At 43.4% G+C, this 19,701-nt stretch overlaps 1 protein-coding gene across 1 annotated transcript in view; it reads left to right on the forward strand.

The window, feature by feature from the left end:
- CTNND2 (catenin delta 2) overlaps nt 1-19,701 on the forward strand; it is a 1,230,080-nt gene that overhangs the window by 1,202,430 nt on the left and 7,949 nt on the right. The window contains exons 21-23 of the mRNA XM_042782401.1: nt 4,782-4,908; nt 10,733-10,864; nt 17,419-17,492. Of these exons, the coding sequence (XP_042638335.1) occupies nt 4,782-4,908; nt 10,733-10,864; nt 17,419-17,492 (333 nt within the window). The remainder of the gene's footprint in view (nt 1-4,781; nt 4,909-10,732; nt 10,865-17,418; nt 17,493-19,701) is intronic.

The raw sequence follows: 19,701 nt of genomic DNA on the forward strand, positions 1-19,701 counted from the left end.
TGATGCCACATTCCTCTTCATATAGTCCAGCTTCTCGGATAAGTTGTCCAACATACAGATTGAATAAGTATGGTGAAAGGATTCAACCCTGTTGCACTCCCTTCTTGATTTTAAACTATGCAGTGTCCCCTTGTTCTGTTTGAACGACAGCCTCTTGGTCTGTGTACGGTTCCTCATGAGTACAATGAAGTGTTCTGGAATTTCCATTCTTCTCAGTGTTATCCATAATTTGTTATGATCCACACATTGATGCTTTTGCATAGTCAATAAAACACAAGTAAACATCTTTCTAGTATTATTTGCTTTGAGCCAAGATCCATCTGACATCAGCAATGATATCCCTGGCATCCACAGTGTATTTCATATTCTTCACCAACACCATAATTCAAATGCATCACTTCTTCAAGTCATCCTTATTCATTGCCAACTTTCATACACATATGAGGTAATTAAAATTCAATTGCTTAGTTTAGGCAAACTTTAGTCCTCCAAGTCACATCTTTGCATCATTCAATACTTTGCCCATAGAATCCTTCAGGTTGCAACTCAAGGCTTAACTTTTTTCTTCAGTTCTTTCAGCTTGAGAAATGTGTGAGCATGTTCTTCCCTTTTGGTTTTCTAACTCCAGGTCTTTCCACATTTCATCATAATACTTATCAAGCCACACTTTGAAATTTCCTGTATAGCTCTTTCACTTAATTAATTCTTCCATTTACTTTAGCTACTCTACATTCAACAGCAAGTTTCAGAATCTCTTCTGACTTCCATTTTTGTCTTTTGTGTGCTGTCTTTTTAATGACCTTTTCCTTTCTTCATGGATGATATCCTTGATGTCATCCCACAACTCATCTGTTATTAGTGTTCAATAAATTAGATTTTTTCTTGAGATGGTATTTAAATGCAGATAGAATACACTAAAGGTTGTACTTTGGCTCTTGTAGACTTGTTTTAATTTTTTTCAGCTTCACCTTGAACTTGTATATGAGCAATTGATGGTCTGTTTCACAGTGAGACCCTGACCTTGTTCTGACTGATGATATTGAGCTTTTCCATTGCCTCTTTCCACAAATGTAATCAATTTGATTTTTGTGTATTCCATCTGGCGAAGTCCACATGTATAGTCATTGCTTATGCTGTGGAATGATCATCAGTATCATTTCTGTCACTAAGGTCATATTTTCCACCTACCCATCCTTCTTCTTTGTTTCCAACTTTCACATTTCAATCACCAGTCATTATCAATGTATCTTGATTAAATATTTGATCAGTTTCAGACTACAGACATTCGTAAAAATCTTCACGTTCTTCATCTTTGGCATTAGTGGTTGGTGTGTAAGTTTGAATAATAGTTGCATTAATTGGTTTTCCTTGAAGGTGTATGGCTATTGTCCTATCACTGACAGTGTTATACTTCAGGATAGATACTGAAATGTTCTTGTGAATAATGAATGCAACACCATTCCTCTTCAATTTGTCATTCCCAGTATAGTAGATTATATATGATTGTGTGATTCAAAATGGCCAATGCCAGTCCAATTCACCTCATTAATGCCTAGGATTTTGATTTTTATGCATTCTATTTCATTTTTGATGCTGCCAATTTTCCTAGATTCATACTTTATACATGCCACATTCCTATTCTTAATGGATGTGTGAAGCTGTTTCTTCTCATTTTGAGTAGTACCACATCCACAGATGAAGATCCACGTCATTTAGACCAGTTCTACTTTGAAGAAGCAGCTCTTCTCCAGTTGTATTTTGACTACCTTCCAGCCTGAGGGACTTATCTTCTGGCACTAAGGCCATATTTTCCACCTACCCATCCTTCTTCTTTGTTTCCAACTTTCACATTTCAATCACCAATAATTATTAATGTATCTTGATTAAATGTTTGATCGATTTCAGACTACAGACATTGGTAAAAATCAGACAGTGTTCCACTTCTATTCGTAAAATTTTCACTAGCCATTTTTCTCTCAAGTAGTTTGCCAGGTCCTCCTTCCTAGTCTCTCTTAGTCTAGAAACTCCGATGAAACTTGTCCACCGTGGTTGATCCTGCTGGTATTTGAAATATGGGTGCCATGGCTTCCAGCACCACAGCAACATGTAACCCATCACAGTACAGCAAACTGACAGATGGATGGTGATTCCTCTTCTACATCGCATCAAATCTCCCAACACGTTTGTTGTTGTTGTTGTTATATGCTGTCGAGTCAGACCCGATCATAGTGACCCCTCCTTGGGTTTCTGAGGCAGTACCACTACGGAAGTAGATTGCCTCATCTTCCTTCTGAGGAGTGGCTGGTGGGTTTGAACTGGCAGCCTTCTGGTTAGCAGTCAAATGCCTTAGGCACTACGCCACCAGAGCTCCCAAACAGTTAAGTGTTCAGCTACTAAAAGGTTAGTGATTCAAATCTACCAAGAGAATTTACTTCAAAAAAGTCACTGCCATTGAAAACCCTATGTTCAGTTCTATTCTGAAACACATGGGGTCTCCATGAGTCAGAACTGACTCAACAGCAACTAGTTTTGCTTTTTGGTTACTGTTGCACCATCGATCAGCATACAAATTGCTGCAGTGTCTCCCAGGTAACATATAACAAAGTATCTTCTGGTCGCTCACTCTTTCCAAGCTGCTGCCCCATTTAATACAACTTTGCTAAGGGCTATCTGTCCTCATCATTTCTCATCATTTGGATCCACTGTAGTTACACTTTACCTGCCATACCACAGAAAGAGCATTTGTCCCAATCTTGATGATATCCATGTTTCCAAACCCAGTGGTCAGTTTTCAGTCCTTATTTTATTCATATACCCCCTTTCTTCTTCTTTGTGCACCTCGTTTCTCTCTTGTCTGTTTCCCTCCAGGTCACTTTGTTCCTTCTCATGTCTTCTGAAGCTACTCCTTCTCGGTGTGACCTCTAGATATTGGAGCGTCCCAAGACTCTGTCATCTCCCTTCTGCTCTCCTTTATCCACATTCACTTAGAAGATTTCCATCCATGCTCTGTTTTGGATAATACCTATATGCTAACCTCCAAAATTTTCTCTCTAACCCTAACCTTGCCCCTGAGATCCTCATTCATAGATTTGAATTTGTTCTGCATCCTCTACTTTCATGTTTGATGGGCTTCTCTAACCCAATATACCCCAAACATTATGTTTTTCATTTGCTTACTGTTTGACTTCAGGCGACCTGTTAACTTTGGAAGGCTCAATTTTCTTATCTATAAAATGTGTACAATGAGAAGATCCAACTCCTGAGATGGCTGAAAGAATCTTATATACAGCCAGTGCTCAATTAGTGCTAGGTAATGTCTTCTAAGAGGACAATGGTGGTTCAGTGGCAGAGTTCTTGCCTTTGATGAGGACACCCAGGTTTGATTTCTGACCAGTGCACTTTAAACGCAGCCAACCACTCACCTGATTGGTTTCAGCAGAGCTTCTAGACTAAGATGGAGGAAGAAAGGGCTGTCAGTCTACTTCCAAAACTCAGCCAGATGAAAATGGAATGGATCACAGTGGTCCGATTGTGTTGTTCATAGGGTCCACCATGAATCAGGGGTCAACAAGATAGCAGCTAACAACAGCAACATATTCTAAAATAGTGTCCTTCTATTTTGGCTTTATTTTATTCTACTAATCAAATAAACCAGATATATGATGAAAATTAGATAAACAAACTGATACAAATATTCTAATGTGTTCTTATTTAAATACTGAAGTTTTTGATGTAATAACTTCCATCTATTTATGCTTCCAACCTTTTTTTGAGCACTGGGTCCCTTAAAAGTCTCAATAGCATTAGAAAAACAAACAGGTGAAAGAGCTGAAAATGGTTGTCTCTATTAACCAGGACTTGGGAGTGGGGCAGGTGTCTGCACTTCTTTATTATATCAGTGCTGTTTGACATACTACATTGATAGAAATAAAATGAATTAAAAAGAAAACTGACTGGGAGGAGATGCGGTGGCATGGTAATTGTGCTCTCTCTGGGGGTTGAGGTTTGTGGTCGTGTTTATTTCTTCTTTGTACTTTCTAAATACACAAAATGCTCCCAACTGTATCTGTATGGTTTTCATAATGAAATACAGTAAATGTGCCTTTAATATATGTACTGGATCTCAGAAGATAAGTGAGAGATTCGTAAGATGCATTCTTTCTGTGTTCTAAATCGGAATGCAGAATTCTCAGAACAAACCACAGCCCGTACCTGTTGGTGTGAGGACTTGGCGACAGTCACTCCAGGGGTCCAGAGATGGGTGGGATGGGCATTTGGGGGCAGAGAAGGAGGTTCGAAGCAATGTGAAAAAGAGAAATGGTATGGGAGGATGCTGCTCACTTTCTGCCGGCTCACAGGTTGGTCCTAGGAATAGAGTCAACAGTTTTGGAAGAGCGCTGGGAGTTTGCAAAGGGGGCCGATAGAACTGGAGCCAGTGAGGCACAGGATAGACAGTTTCAGGGTCATCTGGCATTCAAAACATCACCTTTTCATTTAAATAAAAGCATCTGGCCAAAGCAAATTTGCAAAGAGAACATTCAGTCAGCATTTGGGAACAAAAGCTGCACTAAAAGCTGCCCGCCCTGTTAGGCTGTTTGGCACAGGAGGTGTGTCTTAACCCACACCTGCCTCTGTTCACCTTGGCAATGGTGCCGGGCTCTGTGATCCCTTTTGACATACTGCCAAATGTTTTGCAAATTCAAATGCTTGCAACTTCAGAATGTCAGGAGGTGAAAAATGGGCCTGCCTTCCCCACTTACCAGGGGTGCTGTCTTTTGCAGGATGGATGGTCACAATATCACTTTGTCGCTTCATCTTCCACCATCGAGCGGGATCGGCAAAGGCCCTACTCCTCCTCCCGCACGCCCTCCATCTCCCCGGTGCGCGTGTCTCCCAATAACCGCTCAGGTAAGAGGATGTGGGGGTGGTCAGGCCCCTAGCCCGGGCTCACAGTCCCAGCCCCTTACCTGACCCCACAGAGAAGAGGGGTCCCAAGCCAGACGTTGGCTGGAAATATGAAATGAGTCTGCTTTCCTGTTATTGCAGTGGTGATTTTGTATCACATGTACAGAGTCTCAAGGAGTCCTGGTGGCCCAACAGTTAAGTGCTCAACTGCTGATAGAATTGTCAGAGGTTCAAATCTATCAGCGGTTCCTTGGGAGGAAGATCTAGCAATCTGCTCCCGTAAAGATTACAGCCTAGAAAACCCTATGATGCAGTTCCGCTCTTTCATGTGGGTCGCTGTGAGTTTGAATCGACTCAAGAGCACACAACAACAACAACCCACACAGACTCAGAAGTGTCCACATATCCCTAACAAGTTCTTAGGAGTCCCCACATCAGCTGGATCTGGGTTCAGTGAAAATATAAAGAAAACCACCACGTGTTTGCAGATCAAGGCATTCAGTGGATGTTTTGCCAATTCCAAATTGCTTGAGTTGCATTTTATTTATTGTCATTCAGGTAAAAGAGTAGGAAGGAGCTCTGGTGGCACCGTTGTTAGGTGCTCAGCTATGAACCAGAACGTCAGTGCTCCGTGGGAGAAAGACCGGGTGACCAGCTCCCATAAAGATGACAGTCAGGAAAACACTATGGGGCAGTTCTACTCTGTCATGTGGGTCACTAGGAGTTGGCATTGACTCGATGGCACCCAACACCACCAGAGTGGTGGAGAGCAGGTGTGCTGTTTCTTCCTTTAGTTTGACACACATTCGAAACCTAACACTGAGGATTTCATGGCTTGTCCAGATCTGATTAGCTTTTTGCCATGACCTATAAACAAAGGAGAAATGGGAAAACCCTTGACAAGATGGATTGATACAATGGCTGCAGCAATGGGCTCAAGCATAGCAATGACTGAGAGGATGGCACGGGGCCAGATGATGTTTGGTTCTATTGTTCACGAGGTCACTGAGCATTGGAACCGGCTCAGTGGCACTCAACAACAGCAGTAAACCAACAGATATATAGTCGATACATTCTTATTACAACCAACCCTCTTATGGCATTTTAATTTTGATCTAATTTTATCACATTTCTATTGCTTAAAAGGAGCATTAGTAGAGCAGCAGTTCAAGTACTTAGCTACTAACCAAAAGATCAGTGGTTCAAGCCTGCCAGATGCTCCACAGGAGAAAGAAGGCATTCTGCTTCCGTAAAGATTTATGTCTTAGAAAACCTGTGTCCTATAGGTTGCTATGAGTCAGAATCGACTCAGTGGCAGTGGATTTAGTTTTGGGTTATTGCTTAAATGTTGAATTTCCTTCTTTTACTTACTTATAAAATATATTTTATTTTTATAGCCTCTTTGTCATGTTAAGTAATGCCAAAGATTAGAGAAGAAAATTAAACTATGAAGCCCTCATTTGGTAATGCAAGTGGCATAGGTTTTATAGTTGTTTACTCAAAGCATCAATTTTTAAGAAATCTGTTCTGCTTTTTTATTTTTGTTCTGAGAGTGAAGGATGGGTAATTATACACGCGCATGTGCATGCACACACCCCTGCACACCTACCTATATGAGCTTTCATTAGAAGCGTTCTCCCTTCTCCCCCCTCCCCTCCCCCTGCTGAGGAAAACCTATTTTCTGAAACTGAGTCTTGGGGAGCATGGTAGAGAATGTTCCCCAGCAAAGTGGCCTTTCTGCCCTTGAGGTTTGTCATAAAACTTTACACCAGACTTTACTGTCTGAGTGATGAAAAAAATCAGAAATGAATGGGGGGCACTTGACAGAAATAAATTACTCTCTCCCAGCCACATAAAGGCTTGTATTTCAGTGTGTTCTTATTGCTTAGAACATTAAGTCAACACTAGACTCTTGTCCCCTGAGTGACTGAGGAAATGTCCCCTATCTGAAAATTGAGAAGATAGCTTATTCCATTTATTTCCATAATTCTGTTGTTGTTAGGTGCCATCACATTGATTCCAACTTATAGCAACCCTACACAACAGAGTCAAACTGTCCTATGCAGTTTTCCTGGCCGTAATTTTTACAAGAGTGGATTGCCAGGTCTTTCTCCCACAGAGCCGCTAGGTGAGTTCAAATCACCAACCTTTCAGTTAACAGCCAAGCACTTACCCCTTGCACCACCGAGGCTCCTCTCTGTAATTCTAGTTGAATTCTGTTGTACATACTTTGGGTTCCTGTGAGTTGGAACTAACTCAACAACACCTAACAACATCAAACTAACAAACAAACAAAAAACTGCAATAGATGAAGAGTGTTGAGTTGGTAAAGCACAAGTAGATTGTTTCCTTAAAAGCTCTGATTGTTAAGAACTACAGCAAACCAATCTTTGTGGTGAAGATGAAATGACATAGTAGGTTAGATGGCAGTGGGAGGGGAGAACATGCTCCATTAGGAGCGGTTAGGGCTGTTGCCGTCTAGTGGCTCAGATAGAGCCTTGCCTTGGCGTTTCCTAGGCTGGGCACAAGGAAGCCACCTAACGGAAGCTTGTTCAGGTGATTTATTTTTCCCAGAGCTGGAGACTCAGAGCCCACTGTCCATGAGGTCTCCAGAGATAATGACCCACTCGAGGTCATTTACTAAGCACCATCATCATGCAATATTAGATTCTAATTTGAAAAGCCTTGGTCAAGAGACTCCAAAATACTGTCCTTTCATGAGAGTCTGACAGTACTTCATAAAAGCTAGTCTTTATGTGAGAAGACCCAGAAGGAAAAGAGCAAGGATTGAAGAAGGGAGTTTCCTGGAAGAAGCAAGACAGTGAGCAGGAGAGAAAGGAGGGGGCAGAAGGTAGGAGATGTGAATAAGACCTGGGTGGCAGGTAGGCCTGGACCTCCCCCCTCCAGTAACAGTGGAGCCTGGGGCCTGGGGAAGGAATCAGTTATTCTTGCAAAGGCCCCCTGTGAAGCACTAGAATCCCAATTCTAGTTGCAGTGGCTGCCCCGCTCATCCCCTCTGAGCCCCCTCACTCTCTCCCTTCCCTGCACCTACTCCATTGAGAACAGAGATGGACCACGTCTTACAACTTTCTGTCCTCGCCGCTGACCAGTGATGCTCATCCCTAAAATCAAAGCTTTGGCCTTCTCTTCTCCACATGCAAAGGCTCACTAGGCGGCAGGGAGCTAAGACACTGGTCCCCACCATTGTGCTTCGAGGTTTATCTGCAGTGATGAAAGCCACAAGGTATCTGAATTGATGTGGTTCTTTTCCCTAGCTGCCTATGGGTTGATGCCCAGAGATCTGGGCCCAACAAGTTAGGAATGGATCTAAAGTGTCATTATATTTCAAAGTCTTCCAGACAGTTAATTCTCCTGGGCAGTCAGGATTGGAAAACTCAGAAGACTTCAAGGACTAAGTAGTGAGCCTGGATTTTGTTTGGATCGTTTTGAGAACTGGAGAATCTTGTTAAAATGTACATTCTGATTCAGTATTTCTGGAGTGGAAATGCAAATTCTCAGCAAGAGTTCAAACTGGAATGAACAAGTTCCAAGCCCTGCTTTCAAGCTCAGCTGTGACTTACTGAGCACTTACTGCCCTCTCCCTCTTCCTCTAGGGTTCTTTGCACATCTATTCCCACCAAAAGAAGCTCTGGTGGTGTAGTGCCCAAGGCATTTAACTGCTAACCGGAAGGTTGGCGGTTCAAACCCACCAGCCACTCCATGGAAAGAAGGCTGGGCATTCTACTTCCGTAAAGATTTACCACCTCAGAAACCCAATGGAGGTCTCTATGAGTCAAAACTGATTCGATGACAGTGGGTTTTCTTTCTTTCTTTTCTTTTCTTTTTTTGGTATTTCCATCCCTGATGGAGAGTTAAATTCAGAAATGGCAGCATGATTCAGGTCTTGTCTCCTGGGTGTCTGTTGTTGGGTGCCATTGAGTCAATTCTAACTCATAGTGACCAGTAGAAATGACTAGAATTGCCTCAAGGTCAGAGTCCCTGGTGGATTCAGACCACAGACCTCTTGATTAGAAGCTGAGGACTTGACTATTGTGCCACCAGGGTTCCTTCCTGGGTATCTAGCATATAGATTTACATCTAGGAGATGCTAAGCTTGACAGAGTGAATCAAATGCCTTACTGGGAACAAAGTGAATCAAATCCCTCTCAGGGAACAAGCAGGCCTAGGAGCCTGGAGCTGTAGACTCCTGCAGAGGCTGTGAAAGATAAGCTGGACGGTGAACTGAGACCTGACCAGGGAGGAGCTCAGACACTAGCAAAGGAAAGTGTGTCCCCAAAATCAGAGTATCCCAAGATTCCTGTGGTTGTCGTTTTGGGTACAGTGCCATGGAGTCAATTCCAACTGGTAAGAGACCCTGTCGAGTAGAACAGCCCCAGAGGGTTTTCTAGGCTGTAATCTGTACAGAAGCACACCACCAGATCTATCTCCCAAAGAGCAGCTGGGTTTGAGCTGCCTACCTTTCAGTTAGCAGCAGAGCGCTTATCCGCTGCACCACCAGGGCTCCTTCCAATTCTTAGTCTTCATAATTACCAGGTATACTGATTAAATATAAATTCCTAGGCCTCACACATGAAAATTCTGACTCAAAGCCCAGGCCTCTGTGCATTCCTGGCATGTCTACATTCCCAGATGAGTCTTCTGGTTCAGCATGTCTGGGAAGCACTGCTGTGGGGTCAAGGAATCTGGGGAAGGCTTGGGGAAGAGGGTTCTGTACCTGAGCACATGTTGAGTTGGGTACAGTTGATGAAGTTCTGAATGTGAGTGGCATTTAGGAGCAAGAAGGTCGGTATGAGGACAGCTGACATGATAGGCTCCCCAGCTAGTGGCCTCGTTATCAGTACACACCCTATTTATGGCTGTATCATAGATTCAGCTCTGTTTCTTCCAACACATCTCTTCACTGGTAAGGCTGTGTAGTTGCCACCCAATCCATTTGATTTTTCAGACTAAACCTCTTTTCATGTGCTTCCTTTTCTTCCAGTCGAGCTTTTCTTCTATTCTGGTACCAGATTGTTAGGGAAGTCTAAAAATTATAGCTCATCATTTCAGGAAGCAGGGCACAGAAGGATAGCTGAGCTCATGCACTGGGTCCAATGGCCAGCAAGTAGCTATGAAGTGGGATGGTGATGAGAAATCATTGGGACATTCTTCTGAAGGGCTAAAGCAAGGTTGCCCTACCAGAGAAAAGGAGGTCTCTTCACATCCTGTCACAAGCCTACCCCAGCAGGCTGATGAGTAAGATCGGAGTGGAATTGGTTCTCTCAACTCCCCAGATCATCACATGGGAAGTTGCTTCCTCACCTTCCCTAGGGCAGTTTCTGGGTGACACAATATCTAAGTCAAAGTGCATTTATTTTAATCAGGGATTCTTAAATACACATTAATACCTCCTATGAAACATATCTTAATTAGAGGAAAGGGAGGAAGGAGGGGAAAAACTAGGAGGGAGAGGAGGAAGGATGAGGGAAAGGAAAGGAGAAGAGAAAGAAAAAGAAATAAACTATGACCAATCTCATTCTTAAAACTGTTCCATACACCTTGGGCATGTATTGCTCCCACCAGAACATTTCTCTATAAAGATAAGCCCTAGGATATATTCCTTAATTATCTGCCTCCAAGTCTCATGCCCTCTTATGTCACTGGGTGAGGGAAGGAAGTGAGGACAAGACCCGAATGTACCAAAAGACCAAGAAGTGCATGTATATAGGTTAACACATGAGTGTTTGCAACTTTGATGGTGTTTGTGAGGAGATGGATATGGCATTCAATGAGAAATGGAAATTGTGCCTCTAATTTCTTTATTTAGCAAGTGCCCCAGCCTCACCTCGGGAAATGATCAGCCTCAAAGAACGGAAAACAGACTATGAATCCACTGGCAGCAATGCCACTTACCATGGAACTAAAGGAGAACACGCTTCCCGGAAAGACACCATGACAGGTGAGCTTAGCAGGCACTTCCTCCCAGAATTGGCCACTAGATCTGTATGGGGCAAAGGACTGGTACGGCAGGCTTCAAGCTGTCCTTTGCAACTCAGCCGGACCTAGCAGCTTGTAGATCACCTGAAAGCATAATGGCGAAGGTTCCCAGCAATTGGAAATGAGGCAATTAAGCCAATGGTACAAAAATTGAGCATCTTACTCGTGAGAAAAACTAAAAGAGAAAATGCTCTCAACAGGGGTTTTCTCCTTAGTCTTTCTTTACCTCACCCTTCCTTGCTTGTCCTGCTCCAAATATTCCATCAAATTGGAGAGAGGCGTCAGCATCAGTATAGTCCAGGGTAGAAGGAATCCACAATGCTGGGTAGAGCATCTCCAGGCTTTGTCCATTAGGAAGGAAAGAGGGAAGGGAAGAGATGGGAAAGAAAAGGAAGTGAAAGAAAACAAAGCATAGCAAGAGGATTTAAGGGAAACCAAGACTCCTGGTGAGAATTTTTCCTCTTGCAATCATGCCAACCCCTTACTGTGGCAGATCCCAAGAACTTTCATTAGAGCCAAGGACCACCATTTCCGTTGGGCTGCATTGATCTTCTATGCCCTTCATCCCTCCCTGCCCCAGTCACACCCATTGAATCTCCTTTCTCATCAGCTGGGCCTTCATGAAGACCATAAGTGGGCTCTCTGCAAGCCCCTCCAGCGTGCCCTGCCCACCTGGTCTGTTGTTGTTGTTGTTGTTGTTGTTATGTACCGTCGAGTCGCACCCGACTCAGAGCAACCCCTCCTTGGGTTTCTGAGGTGGTACCACTATGGAAGTAGATTGCCCAACCTTCCTTCCAAGGAATGGCTGGTGGGTGTGAACCACCAGCCTTCTGGTTAGCAGTCAAGTGTGTTAGGCACTATGCTACCAGAGTGCCTCTTCCACTGGTCTAGTGACCTTAATTCTTTTTACCTTAATTCAACTTATACTCTGAACAACTCTCCTTGAGGCAAAAGCTGCTGTTCCCAATGAAAGCCCCTCCTGGTACTCCACTCCTGCCTTCAGCCCCTCCTCTAAGAAGCTGGCCTTGAAGGATTGCTACAGGGAGTTATGTTTGGAAGCAATCTTACCAGAGCCAATAGGACCCCTAACGGGGAATTCCATGCCCCTCTTAGCCACATAGACATGGAGAATGTATCCTTCCCGATGATAGGCCATGAGGACATAAGGCTTTCATAGAGCAGGGCCAGATTAGGTCATTCGCAATACAGAGGGGCAAAGGATGCAACCCTATAGAGACAGCCAGGCCTTCCTATCAGAAGAAACTGAAAAGCATGGGGGACATTTTCTCTGATATCATTGAGCTGTAGACCCACAGGGAATCCACATAGACAAGTTGGATGATTTTATGACGCTGTCTTCCAGACCCAGGAAGTCTGAGATACATTTTTCAGATGGTAAATGTATTTACCCCTGAGGCCATGTTTAATTCTGCAAAAGTGAATAAAGCAAGGCCTAATAAACAGACGCTTCCGATCCCCACCCCCAGATCAGGCCACGCCTCCAATGTAGCACCTACTGGGAGCATCTCATCCAAAGCCCTGAAATGTCTCCTGAATGGGAGCCCCAAGCACACTGTGTGGCCTGGAGCTCATGATTCTCATGCAGGTAGACAACATGGACAAAGGAAGTTAGGGCTCTGCAAGCTGAGTCCCCAGAGTTGAGACATTTGGTGAGGAATCTAATTTGCCCTGGTTTCTTCGAAGCAGGGGTAACATCCAGTTTACCTGACCCATTAATTTTTCAGTTAGCATCCCCTGTGCAGCCATATCAGTATTAGTCTGGGATGACAAATTGAGAATGTAATTACAAGAGTTGTGAAACCGACTGCGTTATCATCAAGTTTAGTTTTTCTCTTCCATTCTCCTGCCTGGTAGTATTATTCAGAAGGCTTTTAAATGTGGGTGTGTTGCACTGTAGGTGTGTTCCAGTGGTATAAGACTGTGCTCTGCTCATGAAATTAAAAATAAAACCTACTATGGTTCTGATGTGTAATCTTCCTAGAAAATGCCAAGGATCTTGACACTCCAGTATTGAAATATTTGTAATTTTCAAACCTGTTTAGAGGCTTAAGCAGCTTTAATCTAACTCGCATAAAAACACAATTCAAAACTGTAGCATCAGTCACGTAGCAAACCCAGAAGAGCACTGAAATCACTACTGAATAAAATGTTCATGTAAGAAAGTTCCTTTTAGCCAATAAGTGCTGTGCAAATGTTAGTTGTTTTATCACAGCAATGGTGGTGGTAATAGTGGTGGTGGTGGTGAGGCTGGTGGTGGTCAAGGTGGTCATGATATTAGTGGTTTTGGTGGTGGTTAGGATGGTGCTGGTGTTGGTGATGACGGTGGTGGTGGTGACGGTGGTAGTGATGATGGAAGCAGTGTGGTAATGATGGTGATGTTAGTGGAGAAAAGTGATTGTGGTGGTGGTGGTGAGGGTGAGAATGATGGTCTTGGTAGTAGTGGTGAGGGTGATGGTGGAGGTGGTAATAGAAGTGGTGAACTCGGTTCTGGTGGTGAAGATGGAGGAGGTGGTGATGAGGCTGGTGGAAGTAATGATGGTAAACGGAAGTAGACAGGCTGATGCTATGTTCACTGCCTTCTATAATAGGATGAGTAAACCACAGCCCAGCAAGTGGGGACCCAGCATTGCATGTTGGAAAGGAAAGGATGAGTTGCCAACCTCTGCTTTCCAGCACTTTGGCAAACACTCACCCTTCCACATTTTATTTGCAAATTAGATTTTGTGTGGCCTTTGCATCAAAAAACAGTACTTTTTTCTCTTTCAAGAATAAAACCAGGGGGCCCTTAAAATTCAGCATATTAAGGCAAATCTGAAAAACTGCCACCTTCCTTGTTTCTAAGGTCTCAGAGGATCTCCGTCCATTCCCCCAAAGGAAACATCACCTCTGCTATGTCAGAAACATGAGAAACTTCACTGTGAAAACACAACGTGAAATCGGTTCCTTGCCGGGGTTATCATCTCCTCTACTTAGCACGTAGAAATTCAGATTCATCTAGGTTTGCATTCCAGGCTTCTCCCAACCCACCTCTTAACGATCCTCTTTCCAGCTTAGACAGAGTCTCAGAAAATGCCTTCTCTCCATAAGTGTTGCTCTGCTACTAAGGAATTCTCAAAAAGCCAAAGTCAGCTGCTCATCCAGGCATGCCCCATTTGGGCGGTTATTTCATTTCTTCATGATTGCTTAGCAGCGTGACATGTTCAGAAGCATGCAAGGAGGACTGGGGGATACAAACAGCTATGCTGCCTGACTTTCAAATCCCCTTGGGTGATTTTGCCCTCTCATGTGAGCTTCCTGAATGCCTTTTCATCAAATGGCATATTCCAATTTGTCAGTGTGTCTCTTAGGCCTTTTAAAGCTGTCCTAATCTTCAAAATAGGAGCTCGGTGGCATAGTGCCTAAGGCATTTGACTGCTAACCAGAAGGCTGGTGGTTCAAACCCACCAGCTACTCTGCAGAAGGAAGGTTGGGCAATCTACATCTGTAGTGATACTGCCTCGGAAACCCAAGGAGGGGTTGCTATGAGTCAGATCTGAATCGAGAGCAGTGAGTAATCTTCAAAATGTGGATTAAGCTGGACATTGGGAGTTTGAGGACTTGTACAAGGAAAAATTACTCAAAAAAAATTTCTCAATGAGTGTACTCTCAGGATAGAGCATTTGTGAAAGCATCTGCTTCATGTGTCTGCAAGGGACACAGGTTCAGTCTCTATACACTGCCACCTATAAGCAGGTGAATGGAGCTAAAGAGCAGGAGGAAAGAACTCCAACTGGAAACATCATTAGCCCTGAAACCACAAACATGGCAGGAAAGGAGGCCAAGACTATACTAGTACAAATTTTCTATCCCCAAAAAATGCATTTTATTCTGAACAACAGAAAGAAAGCAAAACTTCACCTAGTCCTTGAAGTAACATTTTCATCAGCATTTTACAATTCAGAAGGTAGATTTTTTTTTTTTAAAGGCTCACATATCCATTTATTCATACAGCAAATAAAGCAGCTAATCTATGAGTGTCCACTATAGACCAGACACTGTTCAGGCTCTAGGGATACATACAGTGATGACAAGATAGAGCCATCCCTGACCTCATGGAGATTCCACTCTAGTAGGTGAAGACAGGTGAGACCCAAGGGAGAAATCGGAACATATTCATCAACAAGTCACATGGTACTGAGTCTGATGACAATAACAAGGTAATGAGCAGAGAGGGTGGTGGTGGTGATGGTGGTGATGGAATGTGGAAGGAAATTGCTTTAGCTCATGTTAGCAAGGAGGAGACATTTGAGCTAAAATTTCAACACTAATGAGGAAGCATCCAGTCCAAAGTCTGGGCAAAGTGAGTCGCACAGAGAGGGATCACCAAGTACAGCATCCATAAGTGAAACAACTTAGAATACTCCAGGAAGTGAAGAGAGCCACACAGCAGATCTCCATTAACAATGGGAAGGAGAGTAGACAATGTGGCAGAAAGATAGGCAGGGGCTAGATAATGGGGGCATTATAGACCATGATGGGGAGTCTGGGTTTTACAGTAAGCACAGTGGGGAGTGCAGTGGAGAATTATAAGCAGAGGAAGTGATATCATCTAACTTGTATACAAAAATGATCATATTGGCTATTGGGAATGGCATGGACTGTGGAGCAGGGCTAGGCAGATGGGAAGCCAGGAGATCATGGAGTCTGTGATGCAGGCAAGAGATAGAAGTATTCACAATAATAAAGAGATAGGAGGGGTATGCTTTCAGATCAGAGAGCATGTCAGTGTGTTTATTTTTTTAACTTGAAAAGTGGCTCATAGCCCTCACTTCTTAAGCAAAATTTTCCAACAGTAGTTTTATTGCAAAGCTATTATATATGCGTTTTTAGGTAATAGATGACTTTCCTAGGGTTTCCATAACAAAATACCATCAACTGGGTGGCTTAAATGAACAGAAATATATTGTACCACAGTTCTGAAGGCCAGGAACCTGAATTCAGGGTACAGACAAGGCCATATTCTCTCCCAAGTCTGTAGAAGAAGATCTTTTCTTGCCTCTCCCAGCTTCTTGTAACCCTAGATGTCCTTGGTGTGTAGATGCATTTTCCCATGGTCCTTGTCCCTCTCTGTCTTTCTTGGCCTGTATTCCTCTTACTTAAGGACACAGTCAGATGGGATTAGAATTTATCCTACTCCAGTCTGACTTCATGTTAAATAATAACATTTTCAAAGACTCTATTTCCAAGGAAGGTCACTGTCATAGGTACCAGGTGTTAGGACTTCAGTATATCTTTTTGGAGGATGCAATTCAACCCAAAACAGGTACTTATCATGAATGGAATGAACTTGGACCTTGGTAGATTACACTGGATTTGTATTTATATTGACTTTGGATCTGTGAGACAATAGATGGAGTGTCATCCAATTTCATTATCCCAGGGATGTCGTCATTAGCTGTTCCAGCTCACGGCAACCCCATATACAACAGAATGAAATGATGCCCATTCCTATATCAGACAATATTCTGTTGTGATCATAGGGTTTTCATTGCCTAATTTTAGGAAATAGATCACAAGTCTTTTCTGGGTTTTTCTTAGTCTAGATGCTCTGCTGAAACCTATCCACCATGGATGTCAATACCAGTGTCATAGCTCCATAGCAATATGTGAGCCACCACAATATGACATATTGACAGACTGGTGATGGATCCCATAGATACTAAAACAAAATACAAGCCCTTCTTATTTCCGGAATGTCTTACACCCCACTGGCAAAGCTTCCTTCACTCCATGACCATTTAGCAGCTGTGGGAGGAATGGTTTTCTGGGTCCTGCTTCTAGGCCCTATCATATGAGCGTCAAAGATTGCAGGTGAGGAAATGGGCAGCAAAGCCCTACTTTCCAGGCTTTGGAAGCTGCTTCCTTTCCACCAGACCAGCGACCAGTCAGAAGACAAAGATGGGGTTCCTAGCTCTGCACCTAACAGGATTCCAAAGCTGTAGCCTCCAGACGCCAAGGGGAGAACAATGGATGCCTCCTGCTCCTCCTTTGGGCTTTTGGGACATGAACTGCCTGGAATATGATCAAGCACTTTTGTGAACTCAAATTAGAAATTTATTCTTGTCCTTCTTCAGATAAAATGTAAGCTGCTGATAAAGATTCCCACATGCTTCAGTGCAGGTGACAAGCTTTTATTACCTGCCAGCTTCCACCAGCCACGAAGACAATAAAACTTGTAAGATTACCATCTGTTTGCCGCACCTGCCCTGACCCTGTCTACAACACACACGTTATGGCAGAAAGCTGACGCACCATGGGGATTTTATGGAGTAACTGTTCTTCTTTCTTCATGGCTGTATGTGAAATGAAGGGTTCAGGGCCAGGAAATTTCTTCCACTTGGCAGGGCCCACCAGAAACTAAGCGTTGTTAGATCAAGTATGTGCCGTGATAACCGTGACTACTCATGTGGAATCTTGCTTGGGTTACTAATATTTTCTTTTCCCTTTTGCTTTCAGCTCAAAATACTGGGATTTCAACTTTGTATAGGAACTCATATGGTGCGCCTGCTGAAGACATCAAACATAACCAGGTAGGGTCAGTGCAACACATTGGGATTCATTTGTTCATTTTGCTCATGTGAAATATCTAACATACTGTCTTCATTTTGACACAAAAAGGGTCTGTGGGTGTGGTGGATGGTCAGGTGTGAAGTCTCATGAGGAGGGAATTAGGCTGTTAGGGAGCGAGGAGACAAAAGAGGGTCAGGTGGGCAGAATCCACATGGTTGTCTTAATTTCAACCAAATGGGGATTATGGGTGTCTTGGATGGTGTGTCAGGTCAGCACGAGGAAATGAGACTCATGCAGGAAGACTAGAAAACAAGCAGAATTTAGTACTCACCGGCCTCAGAGAAGAAACTGCAGAATGGCTTGACACAGGACCACATGGAGGTTGCACCAGGGACAAGATAACAGCAAGCTGGAATGATAGGAGAGGGTGTATGTATGACAGGCAAGGGGGGATCTCAAGGTGGAAGCATGCTGCAGTCTTCTGGTCTATTTAGTTATTAGTGTACTAAATACCAAAAACAAATCCATTACTATCAAGGCAGTTCTCACTCAAAGTGACCCTAGAACACACTTGTGCTGGGAAAAGGAGAAGTTTTAATCATGGTAACCCAAATATGACATGGCTTCAGACACAAGATGGGAACAGCCATGTTAGAAAATGGGTGAAAGGGCAACTAGGAGGCATCCCTGGAGGCCAAGGCAGCACACCCTGCAGGCCATTAGCTGGCCACATGGCATATATGGACAAGAGAGCATACCATGTGGGCCATCAACTGGCAGCACAACACATAGGGTGAAAACTGAAAAAGAAGATGGTGTTCCCTGGCATGCTTCTTTTACATGTAACATAGCACATGTGTTGGTCATAGGGTGGTGGTCAGTGGACCAGCCTCAAATTTGAACACAGTCTTTGGTTTCACTATAATCTCACACTTGATGTGGTGGTAGAAAGCAAGTTTTCTACCATGGTGCAGAATTAAAAGAAAGACCCAAATACACAAGATGTGAATGCTATTCTGATCATTGTTACACAGGAGTTAAGTTGCTGCCAGTCAACTCTCCTTAGGAAGAAAACATTGATTATATGTTACAATTACCAATAAAACAGAGACGTCAAGTTAAATATAAACAACTATGTAGAATGCATTATGGAATGCCCTGGTAGTCAGTCTGCTCAGGGCACCAGAGGAATCAGCATCACCTGGCAGCTGGTTAGAAATGCAGAAGGGCCTCTTCCCCAGCCCACCTGGTTCTCCTAAATCAGTTGCATTGAACAGAAAGCCCAGGTGATTTGTGCAGTCTTGTTTGAGGAGCCTTGGGATGGGAGAGACGTGAAGACCCAATCTAAGTTTGCTTGTTTGTTTTATTCAGTAAATGATCCCTGAAGACTTATTGTCTTGGTGCTTCTGTGGGAATTATACAAGTAAAATGACACAACCTCTGCCCTTGCACTGATCGACACCTTCAGACTTTTCTCTCCAGTGGTGGTCATCACAGAAAGACCGACATTCCTCGTACCTACTATGAGTTATGTTCATAGTTATCATGGAATTGTTACAGTATTACTGTCGTATTACACTATATTGGTGGTGGTGGTAGTAGGTGCCATCATGTTGGTTCCAACTCAATGCAACTTTATGTATAAAAGAAGGAAACACTGCCTGGTCCTCTGCCATCCTCATGTTGTTGTTGTTGTTGTTGTTGTTATGTGCCGTCGAGTCGGCCCTGACTCATAGCGACCCCTCCTTGGGTTTCTGAGGCGATATCACTACGGAAGTAGATTGCCCAACCTTCCTTCCGAGGAGTGGCTGGTGGGTTTGAACCGCCAGCCTTCTGGTTATCAGTCAAGTGCCTTAGGCACCATGCTACCAGAGCTCCTGCCATCCTCATAGTCATTGCTGTTTGAGCCCATTGTGACAGCCACCATTCAGTCCATTTTGTTCAGGGTCTTCCTCTTTTCTGATGACCATCTACATTACCAAACATGATGTCCTGCTTCAAGGGTCAGTCCCTCCTGAAGACATGTCCAAAGTAAGCAAGATGAAGTCTTGCCATCCACACTTCTAAGAGGCATTATGGCTGTGCATTTTCCGAGACATCTTATATTATAGACTATACTATAGTACTATAATAGTCATACCATTATTATCATAGAAATCTTATGATAATGAGCCCTGGTGGCACAGTGGGTAAAGCACTTGGCTACCTAATGGAAGGTTAATGGTTCAA

The sequence above is a fragment of the Orycteropus afer genome, unplaced genomic scaffold (genome assembly GCF_000298275.1).
Source record: "Orycteropus afer afer isolate SDZICR_OR568_19922 unplaced genomic scaffold, OryAfe1.0 scaffold00303, whole genome shotgun sequence".
NCBI lineage: Eukaryota > Metazoa > Chordata > Mammalia > Tubulidentata > Orycteropodidae > Orycteropus > Orycteropus afer.